General features: G+C 35.7%; 1 protein-coding gene across 3 annotated transcripts in view; it reads left to right on the forward strand.

Annotated features, from left to right (window-relative positions):
- The window catches only part of RUNX1 (RUNX family transcription factor 1), a 200,764-nt gene that overhangs the window by 166,732 nt on the left and 6,169 nt on the right, over positions 1–27,863 (forward strand). For all 3 annotated transcript variants that reach the window (XM_039318504.1, XM_039318496.1, XM_039318513.1), the window contains one exon: positions 24,666–24,827. In XM_039318504.1, the coding sequence (XP_039174438.1) occupies positions 24,666–24,827 (162 nt within the window). The remainder of the gene's footprint in view (positions 1–24,665; positions 24,828–27,863) is intronic.

Raw genomic sequence — 27,863 nt, forward strand, 5'->3', positions numbered from 1 at the left:
AACATTGGATTTTGACTAGTGACTTCTATTCAGAATGTTGCAGAGGTTGTTTATTATTTGTTAATAAACAATAAAATCCTCAAAAAGGATTCCTTCCAGCTGTTTTCTGTCCCTACAAACATTGTGCAGACATTTTCACTAGCAAATAGTAACGAATTGCTTTCAATGTATTTGTGGTAAGATAAAGAACAATTTTTGTACATGTTTACAAGCTATTAAACCTGAACTAATGGTTGGGGTGGGGGAGAGGGATAAGACAATGTGTCTCTTGTTGCAGTTAGAAGAACACTTTATCTGAAGAAACATATTCAGGAAAATTGCATTAGAAAAAAGCTCCTTGCTCATGCACTTTTGCTCTTAGATGTTCTGATATAGTATGAGGAACGCATTTCACAGGGAATTCCGTTTTCCTCTTAAGTAATTACCCAGTATCAGCTAGAGAGAATTATACTTTATTGGCATTAGGGCAAAAAGAGATTTTTTTTTTCATCCCAGAGCTATCATTTTGCAGGTCAAATATGAGCGTCCCCAAGGAGTACAGTATCTTAAAAAAAAAAAAAATCTTAGCAATACTAATTAAAATAAAATCAGTTGGCTATATCAACTTCTTTACCTAGCACACCAATATAACCTGAACTTTATGACATTATTTTGAATTTCTCTCTCTCTCTCTCTCTCTCTCTCTCTCTCTCTCTCTCTCACACACACACACACACACAAACATTAATAATTATGTAAAGTAAAAACTATTAAACAACCATCCCTAACTCTTTATGTGACCAATAGAGTATTCCTTCACAATAAAATTATCTTTAGAAATAAGAGGAAAAGCATGTATTTCTCAGTTTCATTAGATGTCAGTCTACTCATATCGGTTTATAATTTACCTTCTGTAGGCTGTTCCTGTTGTCTGACATTTGCTGGTCATTTGGACTGTCTAAAATTTCAGTGGGAAACAATTGGGCTTCAGGGCTCAACCTTGGATGTCAGATCTAATGGTATCACTGCTCAATCAGTTTCTCTCTTATTTTACAATCTATGTGTTTTGCCTAAACCCACATTCATTCATTCATTCATTCATTCATTCATTCATTCATTCAATTTAATGGCTGCCAAACTCCAAACAACTCTAAGCAGCTTACAGCATAAACAAGGAAAACAATAAAAACAATTTAGTTAATTGTTTTCTGTCATAGTGTGATGAAGGAAACCATCCAAGAAAGAACCACAATGGATGAGTTTGTATATAGCAATAAAGCAAGCAACATAAATAAACCACATGATGCCTTATTAAAGTGGGAGACAGCTCTAAAGAACAGATTTGCTAGCTTTCTATGGATGTGGAATAATTTACTACATAGAAGAGAAAACTTGTACATACTTCTGTGTGCATGGAAATAATCATAAAAGACTCATGTCTTGTATTCAGACCACATCAAATCTTGTAATCAGAGTGCCTGAAAATAATGCTTATTTGCCACCTAGCAGGACATTTCAAGGTTAATAAAACTGGACAAATAAAAAGGTGGATTAAAAACAGCCCCACCACTGAGAGAATTAGATGTTTACCATACATTAAGCAAAATAAGATTATTTTTAATGCTTTATATCCCCAAATCATCCTGAAGGCTTGGGAAAGGAAACAATCAGCTCTGCAAAGCTAGCCAAATATGACACGATCAGCATAATGGTGAATTAAGTACTCAACGCATTTGATATATGTGTTATCTTAGTAATCCTTACAACAGCATTATGGAAAAAAATTAGTGATTGTAAAATACAATATTAGAATGGGAGTTTAATTAAGAGAGGTAGACTTGTCTAAGACCTCCTAGTCAGATTGTTTTTTTAAAAAAAAGAACTTAAAACACGTAATCTATTTTCTTAACATTGTGTTATCTATAATAACCATTGCAGATTAAAATATACACATACAGTATACTAGATGTAACAAAGAAAGTTAATTTTAATCAACATTCCCTTTACTTGCTTGCTTGCTGACATAGCTTTTTCTTGAAGAAATTGCTAGAATACAGCCTTGAAAAAGTGAAAGTAAGATACATAACAGGTATTCCTCTGCTCCTTTCAAACTCAAAGTTTGCCATAGTTTACCCCAAAGGGAAAAGTATCTGTCTAGTTTTGTTCTGTCTTTTCAACTCCCACCACAATCAAGACAAAGGTAGCTATAGTTTCTTTCTACTTATCACAACACTTCAAGCTTGATTAGAAATGTGGTCTAATGAACCTCCTTGGAATACATTGCAAAAATCTACATTCTTGCAGGAAGCTCACAGGGTTACCTTGGCCCACTTGTTAGCCCACAGCACACGATTGATGATGTAAGGTAAAAAATAATAATAGTGATTGTATTATGGTAGATATGGTGGTAGAAAACACCTTGGAGGAGGGGAGCAGGGAGGAATAAATAGAATATATTATTCGGTGCAGAGATACTTCAGGGCAAGCTAGAAAAAGCATGTGAAGTTTACTTGCGGTATAAAGATAATCTGAAATGTTGTATTTCTTATACAGGACTGCAGACACACTCAGAGGGGTTTGGATACATCAGAACTGAGATCTTGTGCCAGCATTATTAATCTTTTTCATTGGCTTTTGAAGCATCACTGGCTATGAATAAGTCAGTTGTTATGAAGATTAAAGGTGCAGGTTGCAAAACTCTGGTAAATAAAATCTCTCATCATTTTTACTGACAAATCCAGTTTCTCCCTATAGTTTTTTTTTTAAAATCACTATAATCCCCTCCTTGGCAGAACAATTCATTGTTTGATAACAGAGCTCATATTACCTCCCATGGTAAATACAACAAAAATAACTAAATAAAAATGCCTTACCTTAAAAGCAAACACTCGCTGACTCTAGCTTGATACACATTCAATGGCATGCATAGTTATATGGGATATAGTCCAAAAAACACCTTAGGAGCTGTGTGGCCTCTGCAGTGCCTTTCACTTGTTTAGTTTCTAAAAGCAATCACTAGCTGCACTTCATGGTGATTGCCAGGACGCTTTGTAAACCATTGGAAGTGCTGTTCAAGGAAAACATGAAAAAATCAAAGTTTCTCACTGTTTCACTTAAGAGATATTTCCAAAGGATCTGTCTGGACTGAAGCCAATAGATTGAATAAACACAGTCTTTACAGTTTTCCATTCCATTCCATTATAGCTTCTATTATCCCCAACTAATACTGTGGGTATTACAGGCCAATGTATTTGGAGAGTATGCGTGTAAAGAGAGGGAAGAAGAATTCAGGTGGGAGGCATTTCATTCTTTTCCAGAAATATGGGCAAATCTTATATTATTTATCCCAAAATAACCCTCATTTGACTCAATACTGCTTATAACTTGAGTATATGTACGGATTGAGTGTTAAATACAGATTTTCTACAGCAAAAAAATATTTGTAGCCCCAATTTGCAATGCTTTTTTTCTAGCATATTTCCCACAGTTGTCTGGATATTTGGGGGGGAGGGGTGGAGATTGAGGTTGATCCATTGATTGCAACAGGAATAGACTGACTAACTTGCCATCCGAGTCTGATATTGTGGACTAAGAGTGACTTGGCCAGCAGGCTTTCATGGCTAAAGAGGGATTAGATCTCTGTTTCCTGGTTTCTAGCCTGGTTGATAAGTAGTATAGCTATGAATGCTGGTTCACCAACTGAAGACTGATGACTGAAAAATATTTATAGATATGCAGTCAATTATGATTTGTACATTAAATAATATATGATATCCTTTTATTTGAGTAAGTATTTTGTGTAACATCCTTTTATCTGAGTCGGTATTTTGGTTTAGTAAAAGCATTTTTCAGTTTCTAATTTCATCTTATTTGAGATTTATATAACTATTTCAGAGCAGTTGAAGATATAAATCAGTCTACACAAGAGAACAAGCGTATATCTAGAAAACAGCTTAGCAACCACCAGCATGTTCCCCGAATTAAGTCTGCAGTTTTTCATGCCAAACAAAGCTGAAATGGTTAGATGACATGAGCTTGAAAAGATGAAGGATTTATATATTTTGGGGTTTTATAACATCACATCACATTTCAACCCATGTCATGTATGTTAGATAGGAGACTATATATTGAACAAATAAACAAAAATAAAAATATTTAAAATAGAGATGATATTTAGCTATTTTGAATATTGTTGGAAAGAATTCAGTGCATCCCAAAGAGTTTTATTGTGAACAGTCTTAAACATCATATTGTATACAAAATATGCTTGTTTTTACTTCTCCCTCCGCCACAGAGGGTTGTATAAATCTTGACTTCATATAGAAATATTTCTGGTGATTTGCGGGTTAATTAAAACTGTACAGGAGGTTCTGCTGGAAATTCTAGCTGTGAGGAGGGATGAGAAGGCATAAGGGAGAGGGAATCTTATCTGTTGTGGTCCTGATCTAATATTAGAGACACCACTGTTTCTTTGGGAGGGTGGGAGGGAGGGAGGGAGGGAGAGAGGAAGAAAAGGAAGGAAGGAAGGAAGGAAGGAAGGAAATAATTAGTTGTAGATATGGTTGATCTAACATGTACATGTAGTTTTATATTTATATGAACTCTTACCCTCTAATCTCTGTTGCTTAAAAAAAGCAGGCTATCCAGGGTTTGTAGCAGTCATATGGCTTTGCAGATATTTGCATAGGTGCTTAAGGGGAAGAGGCAAGTGACAAAATGTATGAGACAAATCCTTCCCCTTCCTGGTACATAGTTGCAAAATACAAACAATGGCGTTTGCACCTTGATGTCGGGATGAGCATTTTGGCATTTTGGCATCATCACATGATGCATATCGATATGTATTTATGATAGAGTGTCTTTTGTGTAAGTTCTGAATGGAAGATAAAAGACAAACTGGAGCAGTGCCACACATAAAAAAAAATCAGGTATAAAGAAAATACAGATCAATCTGATAAGATATTTTATACATGAAGGGGGTGGGAAATGTTTTTCTATATAAAATATTCTTAATAATGATATACAGTGTGCTACAAGCATTGTGAAGCCCTTCCAGCTGTCATTGAGAATGGTGATTATTCCCAGAGGGAACATTTTGACATGAAAGTTAAATAGGTGGATGGAAAACCCTAATGCCAGAGTGATTTTGGTGGCACATATTTTTGTTCAAGTGGATCTCTGTCTGCATTAGGAAGAAGCAATGCAACAAGTCAACTGGTAGCTTACCATCTGCTGATACAGTATATAATTGTTGCCTGTCTCCAAAACTCTTAGAGCCAGACTGGGGCTGGCATTACCCTTCAGGCGTCAAAAACAAAGCTGATTCTGTAACCTAAATTGCAAATTAGTCCTAAGATCTGTTGTAAAATACCTGATGTTTTTTAAAAAAAATACTTGAAAATACTTTTAAAGCAGCTGACTACAGTAAAAGAAAGTCTTAATGGAATTATAGTGAAACCATGTAGTTGTGTTCCTATAATGGAAGAAAGGAGAATGTGTCTATGTGTATAACAGAGCTATAGAAAGCATTCAAAGGGCTACTCCACTTCACAAAGCATGTTGGTGTAAGCATAGTGTTCTCCTTGAAGGGGTAAGGCAGCTGCAGCTCATTCAGAGCTCAGTGCGGCTGCTTCAAAGCCTTTTTCCCAGTTATGTTGCACTAGCAAGTGCTTGCAGAGTAATACTTCTAGAGCTGCCAACAAAGCAGCTGAATGGATGAAGACATGTAGAGGTGACCTTCTAGAGAACATGGGTGCTTCATAGTGCCTCAGTGTCTTCAAGAGGGATGCTTTATTCATGCTAACCTTTTGGAATGGTTCGCATTGTTCTGATATCTCATCTAAATATATTTGTTTGATTTTTATCATTAGGTCTAATATATTTAGATATACTGTATAGTCCAAATATATTTGCTTTAGCTTGTAAACTGTAGAAGAGTTTAGAGATGACAGACAGGCAGATGATAGACAGACGGACCAACCACACATATTCACACATATACCCCACACATGTTTTTTTATATATCTCCTTTCACCTTTCATAGATTATAAATTCCTTACATGCCTCCATATGCATATGACACTTTGTCAGAGCATGCACAGTCCTATTGCGCTGAGGTAACCTAGGAGTAAATACAGTAAACAGTGGTTTGTATTAAATTGTGGTTTATATTACACTATATCTACAAATATATTGTAGAAATAAAATACATACAGGTGGTAGAACAGCAAACTCCAATACACAGCAATTACAGCAGGGAACCGATGAGAGAGAGAACACAACAGCAAAAGCCTTCCCTTTTATACTGAGGCTCTTAAAGGGATACAGACACTGCTGAGTCATTCCTATTACTGCATCATCCACCTTACATTACATTGCATCATTACATAAGCTATCTGGCTGTTAAATCATAACCTTGACACACTTTCTTGCTACTTCCATTCTTGAATCTCATGTCATCAACCCACCCTTCCAGCTGGGCTTAAGACTATCCAATTAGAAATCATAAAACACTTCAGGTAGATGTGTGTGACAGAAAAACAACCACTAACAGGCCACAGCAGTGGGCATGTTGTTTTGCTATTGGGAAAGACATAAATCACCTCTTTCATAGAGAAAGTGACAACAAACAACCTGTTAAGTTGGAGAACTAATAACAGCAACAAATGAAATAGTAACAAAATATCAGGATTTGAAAACTGAAACTGAAAGACTTAGGAAGATAAGTTAGGGTGTACGGTATGAATATTAATTGGAGCTCGTGAAGCCACAATTTACCAGACTTGACACTACTACCTTTTCAGAAAACCATCTTGCCTAGAACATCCTACAACCTATAACAACATGCTTACTTCCATGATTCCTAGGCTGTTGATAAGAACCCGAATTATCAGAAAATGCTCATTCTAAGAACTGAATTCATTGAACTAATTGATGATGAACAATATTAATTTCTCGGAATTTATGGAGACCATGTTCGCAAATTTGGGTTCAAAGAAAAAACAATTTTGGGAGGTGTATGTGCATGTTTAATTCTTTCCATGTTTGTACAAAGTTCAGATCCCATTGCTTTTTTTCTCTGTTCTGAAGAAACAAAGTTAGACTTACTAAATAAAAAGGCAACTTGGAAAACTGATATCTTGAGAAGAAAGAAAGAAATGTGAATCCCTGTGCTTAGATCACTAGTCCCTATGGATGATATTTTGCTTGGCTTAATTTTATTTCCCTTTTCAAGAGATTATCTTCTGATAAGACGTTAGGGAGGAAAATAAAGAACCCCCACTTCCCACAATATTTCCTGAGCAATTTAATGAAAAGAACTTTTATTTTTGTGGTATTATCTTCAAGAAAGAACTTAATTGCAATTACTGCTTCACAATACAGATATACAGATACAGATATATAACAATAAAAAACAGTCTGACTATCCTCCAATTGATATCTTGCTGTTGAATAGAATACTCTATTCCAGAATAGAATACTTTATTTGGCCAAGTGTGGTTAGACAAACAAGGAATTTGTCTCTAACGCAAAATAACAGAGAAAATAACAATAGTAATAATGACTGTAACCTTTAGTACTACAATAATAATAAAAATGTGCAATCAGTAGAATGGGGAAATAAGAGGTAATAGAAGGACAAATAATGCTGCAGCCATGCTGTATGGGTTAATATACATACACATTAGACAGAACTTAGTAGTCACTGTGTTTTGTCAACTGCAAGAATTAGGTATTCAGCAAAGTGATGGCACAAGGGGAAAAAACTATGCCTGTGCCCAATTGTCTTACATACAATACCCTATAACACCACCCTGAAGGAAAAAAATATCCAGGATGTGAGGGGTCTGCAGATATCTTCTCAGCCTTCCTTCTGATCTGCACAATACACAGGTAGTCTATGGAAGGTTGCAATTATTCTATCTGCAGTTTTGACTATCCACTGGAGTCTGTACCTGTTATGTTTGGTTGTTGTATCAAACCAGACAGTTTCAGCTTTTTTGTTTTCAATTTTTTGGGGCCACTTACTTTACTCCTTTGATAGTCTGGGCTGGGTCTTGTGTTCCTTCACATGATCCAGAATAATATGTTTTTCCTGTCTCTACTAGCCAGCTACCAGGCAGAATCCACCCCCACCTCCTTCTCCCTGTCTACATATTTAATTCAAATTGGATCACACAGTTAATGTCTGATGTAGTGGATGGATCTGATGTAGTAGTAATAACATTCCTGGATGGTTTGACAAGGAAACACATTTGGGTCTTTCATTCATACAAAGGGTTCTTGGTGCTCCCTGAGCTTGGCTGTTTTCTTGCAGATGTTTCATTGCAGATGTTTAATTAGCCAAACTAGGTAACATCATCAGTGTGATGAGTAATGAATGGGTAATGAAACATTTGCAAGAAAACAACCAAGCTCAGAGAGCACCAAGGACCCTTCATTTCAACCCTAAGCTACAAATATTCTCCTTAATTGGTTTCATTCATACTTCAGCAAAGGGAAGGGCAACATATGAAAGGCCAGTCATTTATTTTCCCAGGAGTTGTTTTACAAGATGGTATAGTTCGTTATCTTTGTCTATTTCGTTGAACTAGAGCGTGACCAACCATCTAGCAGATTACTTAGACTGGAGGTAGACAATGTTTAGAATGTAGAATTGCTCCTTCGTAGTAATCTAAGTTTTGCTACTATTATATGTGCCATTACTGTATAGCTTTTTATGTATATGACCGTTTGCGTTTACCGTTGACTACTGGCAACTGCCCTACAGTTTTCTTGGCAATATTGTTGAAGGAGCTTTGCCATTCCCTCACTAGCTCACTTCATGCCTAAGGGTCTTACAACTCAAAGTCTCCCAGTTTCTAGTCTGCATCAAACTGACTCTTTAGCTTAATAAAGTGAAAATTTTTCATTCATGTGTTTGTTTAATTAGTTCTTGTTGGGCCTAAGCCCAAAACTTGAATATAGGCCTGAATGATCGTTATTTTAACAAATTTTAAACTCTTCCTGCCATACTTGTATATTAAAAGAGAGTCATAAAAGATTGAATGAAACAAGATAGGACTAACAGAAATGTGTCTGGACTAGTTGTTTCACCTAATCTCTCATTTTCAGAATGGGGAAAAATGCTACCATCAACCCAAACAGGCAGGGTCTAATCTTTACAATCTGCACGTATCTCCTGAAGATGTCAATGGGTGGCTGGCACCTCATCATCTGACTGGTGGTGGTGGTGTGTATATTTGTGTGTTAAGCCTTAAATTGTTGGATCTGTGACTGGCTGCGTTGGTATTTCTAGATAGCTGGTGCATGTTTTTAAATTAAAAGCTGGCTCTGATACCAGCTTGTTGGCTGTGAATCAGTTTCAGTTTCACACCTGTCTGAAACAATGAAGGCCTTGTTAGTTGCATTACCAAAACAGAAAAAGAAGACAAACCTGTCACATATTAAGGGGGGGGGGAGAAAACTTATAAAAAAAAATGGAGGAAATGCTTTCTCTGCAGCATTCTATTACTTGAAGAATAGACAGCGTTGAGAGGTGATTGTTGGATTAGTTAAAATATACATGTTTAGAACATGTATATCTAAGAATGAGGTTTACCTTTAACAAAGACTGTGGCCAATAACAATTTGGTAACTGTCTGCAAATGACTTGAAACCAGCCTACTGTTGGAAAATGAAAACCCACCCAAATCCTTAAGCTAACATGGTGAAGGGTTCACATATCACTAATCTTTAATATGATACAATAAAGGTTTGAGGTTTACATGAACCCAACCATTGTTTTATAAGAATGATTTAAAAATTAGGTTTATGAATAAACCCATCCATTTGTGACTTATTCATTGAATTATGAGAAAGGCTAGCAAGATATACCTATGGATTTATTTATTTGCTTTTTGCTGCTTCCATTCCTTGATCCATGGAGAATGCAGTTGCCTAGCATCTGGCCAGGTAGGCCTCTCCATTGAACATTTTAAGTCTTTCTATTTACTTTTTTATCATCAGTGGCATTGTCTGGGGGTGGGAATCCTTCAGAAATAATGAATAATGAATCCATTAGTAATTTCATGAGTTTGACTATTCCAGTGATAACTCTATTAGAGTTGTATTTCACCAATGAAACCAAAAATAGCAATCTAGATCAGTGGTTCTCAACCTGTGGGTCGGGACCCCATTTGGGGTCGAAGGACCATTTCACGGGGGTCGCCAAACAACGCAGTCTGCCATTTTTCCCCCTTTTCCTTAGCTGTGCTACTCCCTTTTATTCTATTGGCTTTTGAAAGCCAATAGAATAGACTCTCTTGAATAGAGTCTAATTCTATTGGCTTTCAAAAGCCAATAGGAATTGTCCAGGCTGTCTCTGCCCTGCTGAGCCCGCCAAAAGTCCCATTCTGCAAACGGTGCTGCACCAGTTGAGTAGTCCTTGACTTACGACCGGTTGAGTAGTCCTTGACCTACGACCAGTTGGGGGTCACGGCATTAAAAAGGTGAAGAACCACTGATTCTTAGCAACTACAAAATGGCACAACTCTATTGAACTCATTTCACTGACATTAAGTTAACATCTAGTAGTATCTCTTGTTAGGTTGGCCAGGAACACACAGCCAATGATGATAGCAACAAAAGAGGGATTAAATACTGCAATAGGTAAATATTTTAAAATTTTTAATATTTCTCTGTTGAAACTTGCATTTTCTTGTTTTAAAGCACAGCAAAGAGCCTGGAGTAATGAAATAAAGATAGGAGTTCGATGTTATCTCATACCTATAAACCCTTCCCAGAGTCCACTGGTGGCCAGTATCCAGAATACTTGTGTTCAGACATAGTAGGTTGTATTAAGTATAAGGGGCATATTCATTCTTCAGTAAACAGTATTTTGCTTCAAGGCCCAAATCTTTTAAATGCTTGCAAAGTATGGTAATTGTCTAAGTCTGCCTTCAAGTATCTCAGCAAGTATTACCTAAGATTCACAGATTCAGGTACGTCAGCAGTTTGAAAGGAAGGAGTGGGAAGCATATCTGTTTGGATTTAATCTGATGGGAAGCTAAACCGATTTTTAGTTAGCTTGTAGTTTTAACACGGAAATAGGAAAAAAAACAGTTACTATATTGTTAAAAGTTTAAAATTATTTAAATACAAGAACTGTAGTATTCTATATAAAGTGATAACTATTTCTGGATTTGCTGTTATTCAAAGAAACATAAAAGTCTCTGCAATAATAAAACTTAAGTATCTGTCAGTGATGGAGTATCTGCAATTCACAGGCCAGTAAATCCCCTACCCAATGAAGTCTGCATGAGCTCTTGGAGGGCTCTCTTAATTTATATTGTAAATAGTAACTAAGCAAGCTGTCCAAAAAGTTATGTATGCTACTTTATTTGCTGTTTATATTTCCAGTATTCTGCTCATTTGCTGTATTCTCAAGCTACTGATAATGAAAGACAGAAGCAAAAAAATCTGCAGAAAATCCAGGAGCTGGTTAGATTAGACTAAGCAGGAGACAAAACTTGAGTGACTTTGTGTAACTGCATTGGGACCTAGTTAATACTTGAGTAGGAGATTGGCAGGAATATCTAAAGCAGAAGACTAAATTGGGAATTTGAAATTAGAAAAAAAGCAGGAGTAAACTACTTCCATACTGTTGCCAAGAAAATTATATAGAAGGGTCATGCACAAAATGAAAAATGTGCTTTGCTTTCAGCCCAAAACAAACAGTGGATTTGGAAGTTATATTGTACTATCTTAGGTCCAAACCTTTCTATCTTTTGATCCACTGCAAGGAGACCATAGAAATCAAGCAAAAAAATAATTCTTGTTTTATCTTTTACTTTTTTAGGATTCTATAGAAGATCCTCTTTTCACATTTTCCTTCATGCATCTGGAGTATATGCTATAATTTCTATCTTTAATCTACTTTTGATGCAGTATATACTGAGATATCCAGTTACCATTTTTTCTTCCTAGCATTTTCCTGCAAATTCAGGGTCCACTTTTTTTTTCTTCAGATCAACCATGTATTGATCCATTGATTGCCACAGGGATTAATTGACCAATTTATTGCCTGAGCCTGACATTGTGAGCTGAGACAAAGTGACTGACTCAATCCTTCTCTTTCTTTTGTAAATACATCTTATGATACATTACATTTAAATCGTGGCTTTTCCCCTTACCATACAAACTTAGATGTCTTTTTGCCATTGCTTAAAAGTTGTATCAGTTATCAAAATAGTATTGTCTGACATCATTCTATGCAGAACATTTATTTTTTATCACAGAACTTCTCCCCAACAATGACAGTTGTTGTTTCTCACATCTTAGCATGTCTTTTTAAATTTCATTCCATGTCTTAACATAATAATTTTGAAATAACATACAATTCCTATTTGTCATAATGATAACCAAGTATTTTAGTTTTTTTCTCAAACATAAAACAAATTTCCTCCCCAAGTTCTATTTGATCTTATTTTCATATTTGTGTTAACATCTTTGTCTTCTAATTATTAATCTGAAAACCTGATAGCATACCAAATTCTTTTAATTTTCCCATTAATATTTTTATTTCCTTTAACAGATCTGCCAAAACCAGCACCAAATCAACAGCAAATATCCTTAATTTATAAGTTTCTCTTTCAATCTTTACTCCAGCAATTCTCTCATCTTCGCTTATATCTCTGTTCAACACTTCAATAACTAAAATAAACTGGAGCAGAGACAATAGGCATCCTTGTATTGTCCATTGTTGAATCTCACAGGGTTTTGTTAGGTCTTTCTCCGTTAACAATTATTTGTAGTTTCTGTGAGGTGAAAATCGATCTTACCCATGTAAGATCATATCTTCCAAAACTTAAAGAAGGAAAGCCCAGTTCAAATTGTCAAAGCCTTCTCTGCATCTAAGAAAATCAATGCAGTTTATTTTTCATCATGTTGTTGCAAACATTCCAAAATGTCCAACACTTTTCTATTATTCCTTTATTGTCTTTTAGAGAAAAATCCATATTAATTTTCATGAATAAATTCTTATCAAATTATTTTCAACCTCTTAACCAAAATCATTGTAAATTACTTATAATCAGTATTCAATAATAATATTGGGCAAGTGGAAAAGAGATACAGTATGTTGTTTGTATGCATCTGAGTTTCCACTATTTCTTCCATTTATTCTGATCATAGATAATCCATTAAGAAGGAGAAGAAGAAATAGAACTGTTTGTTAAAACCACTAGACAACAAAGATTTTGCTTCCTGAATACTTACAGATGTTTAGCTGCTAACCATGAAATAACCTGTAATTTAATGTAACAGGTACTGTTTTATAAAAAAAAAAATTGTTTGGGCAACGTACACCCTTTAGTACCTGTTGGCTGTGCTGCACATATGAAAAAAACATGGAATTATTATTGGAGCACATCCAGTTTACCAAAACCAGCTGGAATACCTGTGGAGATCTTAAAGTAGTGGCTCTACTGCTTGGAATGCAGCTCACATATATACAAAGTACCTTTGTTACATACTGTATGTGAAGTATGCTGTGCAAGAGAGTTGCATTATATTAAAAAGAAATGTTACTCTAAAAGAATTTGGTTCCAAAACAGAAAAACATGGAACATGAACCACTTGTTGACCTGACAAAGGTATTTTTGCTTCCGCTTTACATACAGTAAAACTGGAACTGATGAAAAATAAAGGTTTTTGTTATTTGAGACAGATGTTTCTAAGAATAACTGGTGCCAAGATTAAGGAAGCCACTTTTGTTCATCGATCAGATATATCATCTATGACAAGTGATTCAAAAATCTTTCAGTGGGGTCAGAGAAAATTGCTTGGAAAGCATTCAATGTATTGTTTTGGCAAGGAATTTTTTTGGCAACTACACAGCACCAAAGTACATTCAGCTGATTGACAGATTTCTTACAGCATGCAAGAGCATGAAGTGTATCATGTCACAGAAGGTTCATTTTCTGCATTTACACTCCTTTCCTGAAAATCTAGGTGCAATCAGTGACAAACACGGTGAAAGATTTCACCAGGACATTACCACAATGAAAAAAATAGTATCTGGGCAACTGGAATCCATCAATGCTGACTGGCTATTGTGGGACATTGTAGCAAGATGCATTGGACACTGAGTAGAAATGAAAATCAGCGGCAAAATAATTTGGTCTTGTTGAACTCACGCAGAGTTCATTATGCAATTAAATAGATTAGAGTCATTAAATATTAATTTCGTATTTCTCAAGATTCCTATGTGATACAATCATTGGGAAATTATATTTATGTTCAGTTTGAAGGAGTATATCATCATCACCAAAAGTTTTTCAGGAATTCCTTATTGGCCTATTAGAAAGATTGGTACTTTATTGAAAATTAAAGGAAAATGGGCCTTGTTGAACTACTTTTTACCCCACTGTCTATTTTTGAAGACTTTTTGATTTTCTATGTTAAGTTGCATTAATAGGGAATCACTAAGAATTAATAGTAGTTTTAACTGTTCAGTTGTGTCCAACTCTTGGTGACTTCATAGGCAAGAGCTCTCCATGCTACCCTATCAAGCTTCTTTTAGTTGTTGGATATAAGGAAGAACATTTTGTTTTCTCTCTGTCCTTTCCACCTTCCAAGCCTACCAATCAAAAAAGCAAAAGCTGACAATGGATCCAAAGCTGACAATTTGGATCCATAGATAAGGATTCCTCTTTGTCAGGAACTATCAAACTAGCTTTTTTTCATAGTTTATGATTTTAACATTGTGATATTTTGGTCTAAATCTGGCTTTGAACTTTTAGGATGCAATTAGATCAGGTTTTCAAGTTTTCTCTTCATGAAGAGGAAATAGTTGAATAAAACCATATAAGATCTACAATTAAAATGCTTACATTGAGTATTTTCAAATACTGCAGAGCTCTAAGTACTATGACAAAAATAGCAACCTACTACTTAAAGTTTGCTTGCTGTTTAGATCCTGAGGCCTGCAGCCTTAGATATAATTTAAAATGGACTAATCTCAGCTTCCTGTGAAAGTCATTTCAAAGGCCCAAGCTTCTCCAGGACTTCTTAAATGGTTTTAATGCCTCAGTAAAACCACAAAAGCTCTAAATTAAAAGCAAACATTAGGGCATTAGGTTATTGCTTAAAGGTACTTGTGTCTTTTTAAAGAACCTAAGTAACTTTGACAATGATATTGAAACCCTAGGTGCATTATAACTGTGTACTTTTTAGTTATATAAGAAAATACAGTTAAAAGGCCTGTTTGTCCAAAATTGATCTGGCTCTCACTCAGCTCCCTAGAAGGGACAGAGGTCCCGCCAATGAGAGGATCTACGACTTGAGATGTTCTTCAGCTCACAGCAGCTGAAAGCCAGAACCAGAGCAACCTTTGTCCCGTTTTATTTGGTTGTATCAGATGCATTTTATTTGAAGCGATGATCCTTCATGCTCTCATTACTTTAGACCAGTGTTTTACAACCTTGGCAACTTTAAGATTAAGATTATTTAAGATTTAACACTGTTCTAGACTATTCTCTAATGACTTTACATAGAATGGCTTTTCAATAAGATTTGGAAACTGCAATTGATATAGAATGCAACAGGCTACCTGTTGCTAAGTGACAACTTTTAACACCAGTTTTGCAGCTGCTGTATTAGTTAACTTAATTTTTGAGTTTAGGAACACAGAGCAATAGCAGGGTTTTTTGCAGTTCACATATTGGGTGCCATTATTTTACATCTTTTGATTCTCCCTATTTTGTATAAAAGTTAGGTTTTCCTCCTATCTGCACATCATGGATTATTTTCTCTATTGTATGTTTTGTATAACATGCTATGATTGTATGTTACATATTGTATGTTTGCTTTTACATAAACAAGGTGCAATAAGATGTTGTTTAAGTATCAGCAATTACTTGCCAACACTTAGAAATTTGGGCAGGTGGGGGGGAAGAAGCACTAGTAGCATGAATTCTGTTCACAACTAGCAGGAGTTGGATGCAACAAAGAAGATAGAATGAAAACAATTATTCTTGCAGAGGTCCTTACAATACTCTATAAGGACTTGATATTACATCACATAAATTTTAAGAAGTAAAAGTTATAGTCAATATTTTTGTGAATGTTTTGAGAGAGAGAGAGAGAGAGAGAGAGAGAGAGAGAGAGAGAGAGAGAGAAGAATTTTTTAGTATTTATTTTTGCAAGGGGAAATATCAGGAAATGGCAGGGAACCAGAGGAATTGTGAAATAAAGTGAAAGAATTTGTAAAGGATGAATATGAAAAGAGATTGCAAAAGAGAAGACTCAAATTGTCAAGAAGATAACCCAAAGTGAAAAGAGAGAGAAAGATCTTAAGGAGGAAATGAATAAGGAATTTTAAAAGAACTGTTAGAAGAGTCAAGGTACAGTATTTACAACAACATATGTAAAGACATTAAAGATGGTAACAGTTTTGGAGCAACAAAGGACATTTTTGAAAAGATCTCCAGATTCAGGAGATTCTGACCACAAATTGGTATATTAAAGATTAATAGATAGAGCTTATTTAAAGAAGATCAAACAAATTTAGTAGGAGAATATAGAACGTCCGTACAGTATGGATGTTAACATCCAAGATATCTTGGAAGATATTCCCTATTGGCAAGAAGTACTAGAAGATGAAGTTAGACCTTTACCAAGCCAGAAGGCTAGAGAAATTGATTGATTATCTAAAGAAATATTGGAAACAACAGGTCTTCCAAGGAAGAAATGGTGAACTGAAGATGGCTATGCAAAAGCCATCTTATTCAAACTACAGCCAGTGCTTTCAAAAGGACGCTGAGTTCACGTAATTCCTTTTCTATTCACTTTTGGAAATTGCTTGTTAACTGCTTTTCAGCTACTAGGAATCTTTGAATTGACAAGCCTAAAAACACTGGGTGACTTTCATTCAATTTTTCAATTATCTCATGGAAAGGTTTCTTATAAATATTTGCAAAATCTTACTTCAAATCCATCTGAAACTATTGCTAAGATTAAGTATTATACTTTTTCTTTCTTTCTCCATTGCTGCATTTTTCATTTTTAAAAAATAAGTGATTTAAAAAAAATAAAGAAAAAATAAAATACAAACATTTCTTGCATTAATCTTCAAAGCAGAGCTTTCCCTTATTGGCTGTTTTCAGTAGAAGTAATTTCATAATGAAATAGCTGTTGATAGAACTATACAATTTCCTCTGTAATTTTCCAGCTTCTTACGTTGGCATTCTCAAAGATTAGTCAATATTTATGTTATATGCCTGCTACTCACAGTGATGAAGTTGTCTTTTGATAAACTCCTCCTTTTTCAATGTCCTTGAGTAATCCAGCTACCAGGAAATGATACTGTCATTAAATGGCAACATTAGGCAAGGATTCAGTCACACTTTGCTATTTGTATGGAAGGAAAATATAAAGAAAAGAAAGAAAAATCAGCCAGCTGGAGTTGATGGAAGACATTTTAAAACAGGGGTCTTCAAACCTGGCTCTTTTATGACTTGTGGAGTTCAACTCCCAGAATTCTGAGAGTTGAAGTCCATAAGTCATAAAAGGGCCAAGTTTGAAGACCCCTGTTTTAAAAGCATACCTTCAAAGGCTAAGTTCTGGATGGGTAGGCCAATTAAAATCTATTATTTGAAGCATTCAGTTGACCCACCCTTTATTTAGGACACAGAGTTAGAATTAAGATAACTGATATGTTATGAGTGCATATTGTGCACAAAAATACTTGTAAGAACATGTACAAACCTGTCTACCAATGGATTTTAGATATTGAGGAAACAATGGGAAGCCTAAGTAGACTGAATGTTAAAGAGAGAATTAAAAAATTAAACCAATCAAACTGACAAGGGTGCAAGATAATAAAGAGATTTAAGAATTGAACAAGTTTTGTTGGAGTGATAATATGTAAACATTTGGCAAAATAAGGTACCCACAAAGCTAACTGTACCTGCAAGATCAAACTGACAAACGCACAATGTAAGCTTCACTGCTTTTATGATACGCATGCAAAATGGGTGGAGATAAGGATGTGTCTTTTGCCATTTGCTCCTCCAGCCCTGGATGCCTCATATCCATTATTTTCCCTTTTTAAAAATAATTTAAAGCTATTGACACAAATAATATTGTTAATATTTTATAAATCTCTGATATTATTTTTACTAAATTCTTGGAAATGGATTCTTCAAGCTTGGAATTCCTTGTGGTATAGATTTTTTTTATACCTATTTCAACAATTTGTTAAGAATGAAAATGAAGTTGTAACATCACTTAAAATCATTCCAGATTATTTTGTTGGATTATAATCAGATTTATATATATTACCTCTCCAATAGTAATGTATACAAATCATTTAGTTATTCATTTTGGATGAAGGTGATTAAGAAATTGGAAATTTTAGTGAATAGCCTTTCGTATAACACACTGTATACTTTTTTCTTTCCTTTTATTTACTAATGGTAGTTAAGAGTATTAGTCTTGGCTCAAAAATAAGCAGCAAAAGTTCCAGAAAATACATTAATGTAGACACTTTTATTCAGAATTGGTCTCCACCAGCTTAATTCCTAAAAGAGCATTGCCATGTAACTCAATTTGTGCTTATTTATCTTTCAGATAGTTTTCTAATTCATATTTTATTTGCAATGTTTACTTTAAAATCATAATAAAGAAATTGTGTTCCTTGGTGGATTGTATTTGTCAGATAATATTTGTTGGTTTAAAATGACAAAAGCAGATTTGCAATGAGTGGTTCATACTAGTAAGAAGACTAATATCTGACAAATTAATTTGTTGTTATTTGTATTGTCTCTTCCCATAATGCCTTTAGTTGTAAATTCATATTTTTTTCTTAAAAAAGGCATTCAAGCAAATAAGAAAGAAAAAGAAAGCTAGTTACTACTCTTTTCAGGGATATGGGTTTCTGTATTATAACAAAAAGGTATTTGTTATCTTGGCAGTTACTGACATATACTCTTTACTACTGATTCACATCCTGCTCAAAAATGATTCCAGCAACATGTTGTTTCATTGTAATATCCAGCCTCTTTAAATGCCGCCAAGAATGGCAATATCTGGCCTCTGATGAACTCTAAGCTGGCTTGTGCAATCGTGACCATCTTCCAAAGGCAGCCTTGTGCTTCCAAAGGATGGCAAGCTGCCATTCTGAGGGTTGACTGACTGTTTCTTATTGCAGGGGCAGTAGTTTCAGGTTGTAAAGGCTGTAGGTTGGAATGTAGAAATAACATCTCCAAATTTCACCTATTTTTCAAGCTAGCTTTGCTTCCTCCCCCCATTAAAGGCAAAAACATCACCATCAGATCTTCCAGGTATGATCAGAACCAGCCGCAGTTTCTAATAAGAACAGTGATGTAAACTCATGCATGTTTCTTAGTTTCCTTCTAATACCTTTTCCTTCCAAAGTGTGTTATCATTTATGAATAAATGTTCAAACACAGTGACATGATGAAGTTGGATGAAAATTTAGATTTTGTAGTTACAAATATTCTTTACCACAATTGCTGAATAATTGAAAATACTTTCCTTGCTCTATGTGCTATGGCAGGGGTCTTCAAACTTGGCCCTTTTATGACTCTTGAACTTCAACTCCTGGCTGAGGAATTCTGGAAGTTGAAGTTCATGAGTCATAAAATGGCCGAGTTTGAGGACCCCTGTGCTATGGATTGAATTACAGCTGTTCTGGACAACATCATATATTCATTTTCTATAAATTTCAAAGCAGGCATATTTTAACTTATTATATTAACTGAGAGTTAGATAATCTTTGTTGTGATTTACTACAATGCATTACTACAAAATCTAGATCTAGCATTCTGGTCCCTTAGAATGGTGGACTCTTGTGTTACAGAGATATCTACACATGAGTCTGGTTTGGCAGATTATGGATTCTTGAAACTAAGATATTAAATTGTAGGATAATTCAACATAAACTATGGCAGAATGGAGTTGCCCCAATACATAATTATACTAATTATCCAATGAATTGAATTGAGCATTATACAGTGCTTAAAAGACTGTACAAGAAGCTCTCTGTTGCCACCCAATGGTCAGTAGACATATATAAAAAAATCTTTCTTGGAAGATACACTTCCACCAATTATAAGGTCCATATTGCTGCATATACGGAATATTTTTTTTTAATCCCCACATTTCTAAAAAGCAACAAATACTTGAGTAACTTTTTTCATATACATTTAGCTCACCCATTTTAATGCATACATTTCTCTTATAGATTTGAATATATTATCAAAGCTTATTGTATGAATACTGAATATTATGCAACATATGCTCTGTTTAATTATGGTTGTCAGGTTGTTGTTGTTTAAGAAACCAAACACAAAATTTCTGTGGCTGTAAATCATGATGGGGCATGAATGATGGTACAGTGCTTTGTATCTAATAGCTAGCTTAACAGGAAGCTGGACACATGCGACATGAGTACACGAGTCTAACTGTACTCAGGGGGTTTAATTCCCACCCTGAAGTGTTTTGTTGCAATAATAGTTTACATATACTTTCTCACATTGCAAAATGCAGAAATGAATAGTACTTTTTATAGTAAAAAAAGCACTATATGTAGGCTGCAAATGATCTAAACTGATAATAGAATAATCAAGATGATTCTTTTTATTTTGCTCTTTTTAGTTCTGTCTAAAAATATTGAAATCCCATTTTGCTGTATGTAAATCCTTATTTCAGATTCTAACTGCATTTCGCTAAAGCAGCTTCCTTAACCTAGTAGCTTTCACATGTATTATGACTAAAACTCCTAAATTCCCTATCATTATAGCTGTGCTAGATGAATTTTTAGGAAGAACACCAAAGTTGTGGGGAAAACATTCCTACATTTATTGAAGCCAGCAGAATAGAACAACCTCTGATTTTGGAATTTGATTCAATAACTTTGTCTCTGAAGCTCTATACCTATGAGTAGTTCTCTCTCCCTCCCTCCCTCCCTCCCTCCCTCCCTCCCTCCCTCCTATCTCTCTCTCTCTCTCTCTCTCTCTCTCTCTCTCTCTCTCTCTCTCTCACACACACACACACACACACACACACACAGAGAGAGAGAGAGAGAGAGAGAGAGAGAGAGAGAGAGATGCACATACACAAACACTGATGCATGGACACAAACACATAAACACAGGGGCACACCAGTCCCAACACCTCTGGAGATTGCTAGGTTGAAGAAAATTGATATCTCTTCATCAGTTCCTATGAAGCTGCTCAGCAGTTGTTGGCATAATTGCTTGTCCATTACACAGAAGTTGGATAATCAGAAAAAAATGTGGCCAGATTGGCTGAATTGCTGTGTGTCTGGATAGATAAAGGGCATGGTTTGAAAAAATATCAAGGGAAAGAAAATAAGTAGCGGCAAACAAAAACCTTGGTTAAGAAGAAGAGGAAAATAAAGCAGCAGGCAATCTAAGAGGAAAAAGAAAATTGAAAAATATCAGACTTTCATGGTGGGAAGGTGAATTTTAAGAGTGCTTAAAGAATTCAATTTTTGTCAATTCTGTTACAGAAAGATCTGATCAGTACTTCCTGATGTAATGTGCACTTTAACACTTATCTACTGAGTTTGCACCCTTTGAATAGCCTAACAGAATTCTCTACTCGAAACCTTCAAAATATGCTGTATAGTATATAAAATGAATGTTTTTAAACCAATTATATAGATTTATAAAGATGTGTATATGTATCATTGCAGATTAATGGTAAAGTGCAATGGAAGAAACTTATAGGTGAACACATGTGAAAGCAATTCAGAATAGTATCTTCTCTGAAATTTCACATATTGATTTGGGATTGTCAACCAAGTCTTTAGCAGCAGGTGATTTTTAGTAAGGTTCATACAGACAAAACTGATCTAGCAGGGGTCTTCAAACTTGGCCCTTTTATGACTTATGGATGCCTGGCTGAGGAATTCTGGGAGTTGAAGTCCACAAGTCATAAAAGGGCCAAGTTTGAAGACCTCTGTGATATAGCATCTCATTTTCATATGGTGCCATTCACAGTTGTTGTAACATCTCATATTCTGATCTTGGCTTGATATTTTTAGTAGTTATTAACTCCACCTTCTAACAAAGGACTTTAGATAAAAAGAACTTGTTTAGTTAAATCTGTATGTCTTTGCATACCCATATTTTTTGTGGAGTTACAATTGCATGCAACAGGGTAAGTACAAAGCCAAGCCAAGGCCCTTTGATTTGGTTTTCTCAAAAGGCAGTCATTGTCTCATCACTTCAAGTGGTACAGAAGTGCTAACAAATGGAAACACAAAGTAGTGTCTCAGCTGTCACTGCAACTTTATGTTCTGCAGTCTAGAGACAGTCCAATGTTTGATATCTGTCCAAATAGGTTCTGTTTCCACTTATGTGATTTGCAAAGATAGTTCCCAGCTTTCTGGATTTATAGGACCAAATACTTTTCTAAATAACAAAGGTAAAGTGCAGGTCAGTAGTGACTGCATGTCACACAATCTTGGGAAAAGACCGATTTGATTTAAAGACTTGGTGATAGGTGTTACATTCATGTCCTGTATCCCTGAGGCACATTTATGCCTTTAAATCTGAAGCATTCCACAACCTTAATAGCACTAAAAATTGTGATGATTTGAATAGGGCTTCACTCTGTTTTGGTCTCAGAAATTGAAAATGGTTGGATTCTTATAATACCTTTGCTCATTTATTGCTATAAAGTCCGTACTGTAAATATTTAAGTAAATTAATAATGCTCCATTTGGGTAACTCGTTTTTTAAAAAAAATTTACTGAACACTGATGTGCTTGGCTAGGTTTTTGTTTCAGCATATGGTGTGAACCTAGCCAAAGACTGCAGAATTTTCTACATACTGATGTATTTTGATAGAAAACGTTTAATGCTTAGTTTTAGCAGTTGAGTAAATGGAGATTCACCAATCTGCCCTAAACTAGAAAAAGGTGAACGTGCATACGCCAAAATAGGAAAGAATTGTAGAATCAGAAGTTATAGGGCATTTAATCTCATTTGATAGGGGACAGGAAATTTTGCCCATCTTGTACAGCTTTTCTCTGAAGAATTCTTTTAGTTAATTAGTTAAATTATCAAACTATTCTTTGGTCAGCCACAGTATTTATATTTAGATCATAGCCCCAGAAGATGCATGAAAATAACTCAGAGTTTTTTCCATTAAAAAAAATGTTTAATAGAGGGCAGTTGTTGGCTTTTGTTAGTACCTAATTATAAAGCTGCTATATGCAGTTTTTAACAATGATGTTTTTTAAAAAAAAACCAACTCATAATAGCAAAACATGTTAGGAATCCAGATGTTAAAACTAAAGATTAACTTGTCCATTTCTAGAAATTCACATGAGAAACCCAGAGTAATAAATATGTACATAAATGAAGCATATGGTACAAAATTGAATAAGGGCTATAACCTGCCCTCCTCCAGTGACCTTTACATAAGTTGTTGGTTTGTGGGATTTATTGGGTATGGTCAAGATTTGTTGATCTAGATCAGGGGTGTCAAACTGCCAGCCCATGGGCTGGTTTCATCATACCAAAGCCACACACACACACCATTGCCGGCAATGCAAAAAGAGTCATGATACATCACAACACGGCGAGTTTGACACCCGTGATCTAGATAATTCAGTAATATTGAATAAATTAAGCATAAATAGTTACTTGGGGGTCTGACCAGGAAGATTATTTGTAATTTGATATGATGCCCTACATTAGCAAAGAATAATTTTATATACTGATATTTACAGCTTGTAATGTTTCCTTCCTTCCTCAAAACCATCAGTATGTCTGCAAATAGAGTTTTAAAATAAAATAAGCATGTTGATCTTTATTTGTCTGTTTATTACAAAACACCCATTTTGCTATATAAGCACTCAAGGCAGCTTACAAAAATAAAACAAAATGCAAAAGGTAAAGGACAGAAAAGCCAAGGAAATTCAAATTAAACTCAAGACCATTATAATTAATTCAAAACTAAGCAAAAGGGTTAGATTTTGTCATTTGCCTAAATGTTGGGCAAGCTGGAGCCTGGGTAAAGCATTCTAGAGTCTGTTGAGGAGCAGAAACTTTCCTGTGGGTCACATAGCTGAGCTTCTGGCCACAGAAGCTTCTGGTACTTGGAAAACATAGGTGTCCTTGGCCACCTTTGAAGATTCCAAAATAAAATGTGCATTGTGATGCCATCAAGCAAGCTGCACCTTTTTGTAATTGTATCATGGTGTATGTCTCATGTAGGTGCCTAAGGGGCCCAGTTTGCATCCCAATATTGCAGTCTATGTATTTTTATTGCCCAAATCTTTCCCCACGCCTTATCCCCCATGGACATCTCTCCTTAAAGGGGCTTTTACTGCTGATATAAGCCATTCTCACAAAGAAAACAAATGTTATTGTGTTCCATTCAGCCAATACGATTTTAGTGTTTTGTGATCTATTACTCATTGAATTTAAAGTATTTATACTATACTAAGTGACATTTATAAAAGAAGTTCCTTGCTGTATCCTATAGTAACACAACAACCAGCAGGCATACATTTTGTAACCATCCTTGCAAGAAACTGCAATAAATCACATCTAGCCGATTCACCACAAATTGATGCTCTATGGTTAATGTTAGATTAAGATATGTATTTCACCATTCTTCACATCTATTTTTCCCCATTTCAGATACGAGGCAACTTCAGCCATCTCCTCCCTGGCCTTATGATCCATCCTACCAATACCTGGGATCAATTGCAACTTCTTCTGTTCATCCAGCCACACCCATTTCACCCGGAAGGGCTAGTGGGATGACCTCCCTTTCTGCAGAGCTTTCAAGCCGGTTAACAAGTAAGTGGCTTGGAGAATTCTGTCCCTTGAACAAGTAAAATGCTGCAGCTTTTTACATAAATTATAATGTCAAGCTGTAATATAATTCAAGAAGAGATTTGGTTCTACCCTGCTTGATTTACTCTTCCCTCCATAACAATTCTTCTGACAGTTTCCAGACCAAAAAGTATTTTGTGTTTTGTTTGGGATAAATATATAATAAAAACAATTAAAGTGAAGAAAGGAATTCAGACCCAAGACATTTGTGTAGCCAGTCAGAGAAGTGATATTAGTAGAATAATACTTTACTCCCATTTTTAAAACACCAAGTTAGGGAGCCAGTATGTTGTAGTGTTTAAGATATCGGACTGGCACGGGTGTGGGGAGAGGGTGTTATAGTCAATTCTCAAGAACAGAAGTTGATTGGGTAACTTTGGGCCAATCACTTTCTCTTAGCCCAACTTCCCTCACAAAGGGTTGTTGTGGGAAAAGAATGGTATGCGTGCTGCCTTGAATTCCTGAAAAAAATGGGATATACATTGGCACTTAAATGTTTGTGAATCTTTTCCAATTTTCAATATTTCAAAAATATGACCTAAAACTTGATCTGTTTTCCCAAAAATCCTAAAATTAGATGCTAGCTTGGAACACTTTTACTGGCTTCAGCTTGAATAAATCACACCTGGATAGGGGTTGCTAATTATTGTTGTTGCATGATATAAGAATAGATAAGCTTGCCAGTGATTTTTCATCCTTTTTTTTCATCAGCATGATGGAAAAATTCCCCTGCTGATTTATCCCAGTCACAGGCACCGTGTCACTATTTTCCCACAACCCGGTACCCACAGCCAATTCTCTTTTGGCTTAGGTACAGCACAGCTCAAATTGCAAAAGTTCCATTGTGTGATTTCCAATGCAGCAGTTCTATACTGCTTGTAGACTAGCTGTTTTCACATTCCATACCCTGCCCTCTGCTACCTAAATTTGAAGGCTTGGCTTATTTTATAGATTTCATCCATATCAGTGCGCTCCATTGTAATCTTTCAACTCACTTATCAGTCCCTAAAAATACATTCCATTTTCCCCTGATGTCGTGAATAAAAGGCCTGAAATTCTGCCTTCCCCATCTTCTATCCTCTGGGCTCAAGCAAACTCAAGCAAAAGATCTTCATCATCTCCCTTTCCCTTCCACAAGGCAACCTGTAGCCACAGTTGCAATTGTTGAGACGTGCATCTTGATGCAAAACAATGACATTCCTGACACCACTGCTCCATTTATAGATATGTGTGGCAATCAAGATGTTCAGCACATGACATTTCTATTACTATACTCCCCTGCTGGATTACAACCTCACCCGTTGAATTTCTGCCTGTCATAGCTGCTACAACAAGCACAGGAAACCTTCCCAGGGAAAAAATAGCAGTCCTCTTTACAACTGGCGTTTAGACTTGAAATCTGATCTGCCAGGGAGGCATTTCCAGGTGTTCAGTAGTATTATTAAGAAGAAAGGCAGAGGGTGATTATATATGGCACATCCAAAATTACGACTATAGGCTGTCACAGAAACCTTCTGAGAAACTTGTTGAAGGATATCAAAGAAGTCTGGTTAGCGGACTGACAAGCTTTCAGAATCTGACACGATGGTATATTTGCAGCACCCTTTGAATCCAGTCGCAAGGCAGACTGTTTTTGTTTTCTTTCTCCCACCTTTCTGACTCTTTCCCTTCTGTACGCCCTGGCACATTCCTTTTAGGCAGACTCCACACTGTGTCTGAGGAGGGCTTGCCATGAGGAAAGGTTGCTTTATTGTTATTTTAATGCTTTGTAATAGCTGGCAAGGAAGGGAAGCCAAAGTCTCTGTTAACTGGAGCCTGTCTCCTAGCTCTCTTTTAAGAGGCCATTATCTTTCATCTGTGAGAGGGGGGGAGGCCTTGGGGGGGAAGTGAGAGTTTCTCAATCAGCAGAGGAGCGGGAGCTGAAGTTCATTATTTCAAATGGGGAACAAGCTATTCAAAATGCTTTTAGTTCCTAAATTTATAAACATTCTGAATTTCCATTGACCAAGCAGCCAGTATTCTATCTAGTCCAGATGAAAGGAGTAAAGGAACAGAGGAAGTTCACAAATTCTTTCATACTGTATGTCTGTGTCGGTGTATGTGTATGTGTGTGTGCAGGGGGGGGTGTTTGACTCCTGGCAGCTGCCTGGACTGGGAGGGAGGGAGGGAGGGGAGAGAGAGAGAGAGAGGGAGAGAGAGAGAGAGAGAGATATCAAAATATATTTGATTTTATATCAAGCAAAATGTTGATTATTGAACCCAACTGATGATTGAAACAGGACTTGTGAATAGCGGGACAAAGCTAAAGCAGTGGTCACTTTCTAGGAACAAAGTCACAGTTTTCTCATTAATTAGATCTTAAGCAAGATTACTGAATAGAAAACTAAGGTTACTCTTATGAATTTGGTGGTTAGATGTAGGACTTTAACACTGGCTTTAGAAACAGAACACCTCCATAGTACAACTATTATAAGATTGGTAAAATGTTATTCATATTCATGTCTCCAATAATAACTAGACATGTATACTTAATTTTCTATATTGTGTATACTAAAACATACTGTGGAGAAAAACCCTGTCCCTAGAGATCATGGCTAATTTATTTTTTACTTAAGGCATACATTTCAAAATCATTCAAGAGCATTACAAATGTTTCATTGTTAACAGGCAACTTCATATTTGTCAAATCTAATTTTCTGCTTTCCAGCACAATAACTGTGAATGTGATACTTTAAATAAATTACTTTAGGCAAGTGGAAAAGTGTATCTGCCATTTTGTGCGTGCCTAAAATTTCCACTCCAAACTGCATCCCCTTCACAGAGCCACAGGCCAAAGACTGCAGATATGCAAAACATTTTGCTGCTGATAATGAGGTTTTGTCTACATTTATCAGTTGCACATATGCAAAACTGCAGGTAATCAGGCTACAAGTCTCGAGGGCCACCTGTGTATCTGAGTAATTTCTCTTCAATGAACTAAAGTCATGTCTTTTACTTACA

This window comes from Crotalus tigris, unplaced genomic scaffold (genome assembly GCF_016545835.1).
Source record: "Crotalus tigris isolate CLP2741 ecotype Arizona unplaced genomic scaffold, ASM1654583v1 scf7180000017601.7605149639:7615979, whole genome shotgun sequence".
Lineage (NCBI taxonomy): Eukaryota > Metazoa > Chordata > Lepidosauria > Squamata > Viperidae > Crotalus > Crotalus tigris.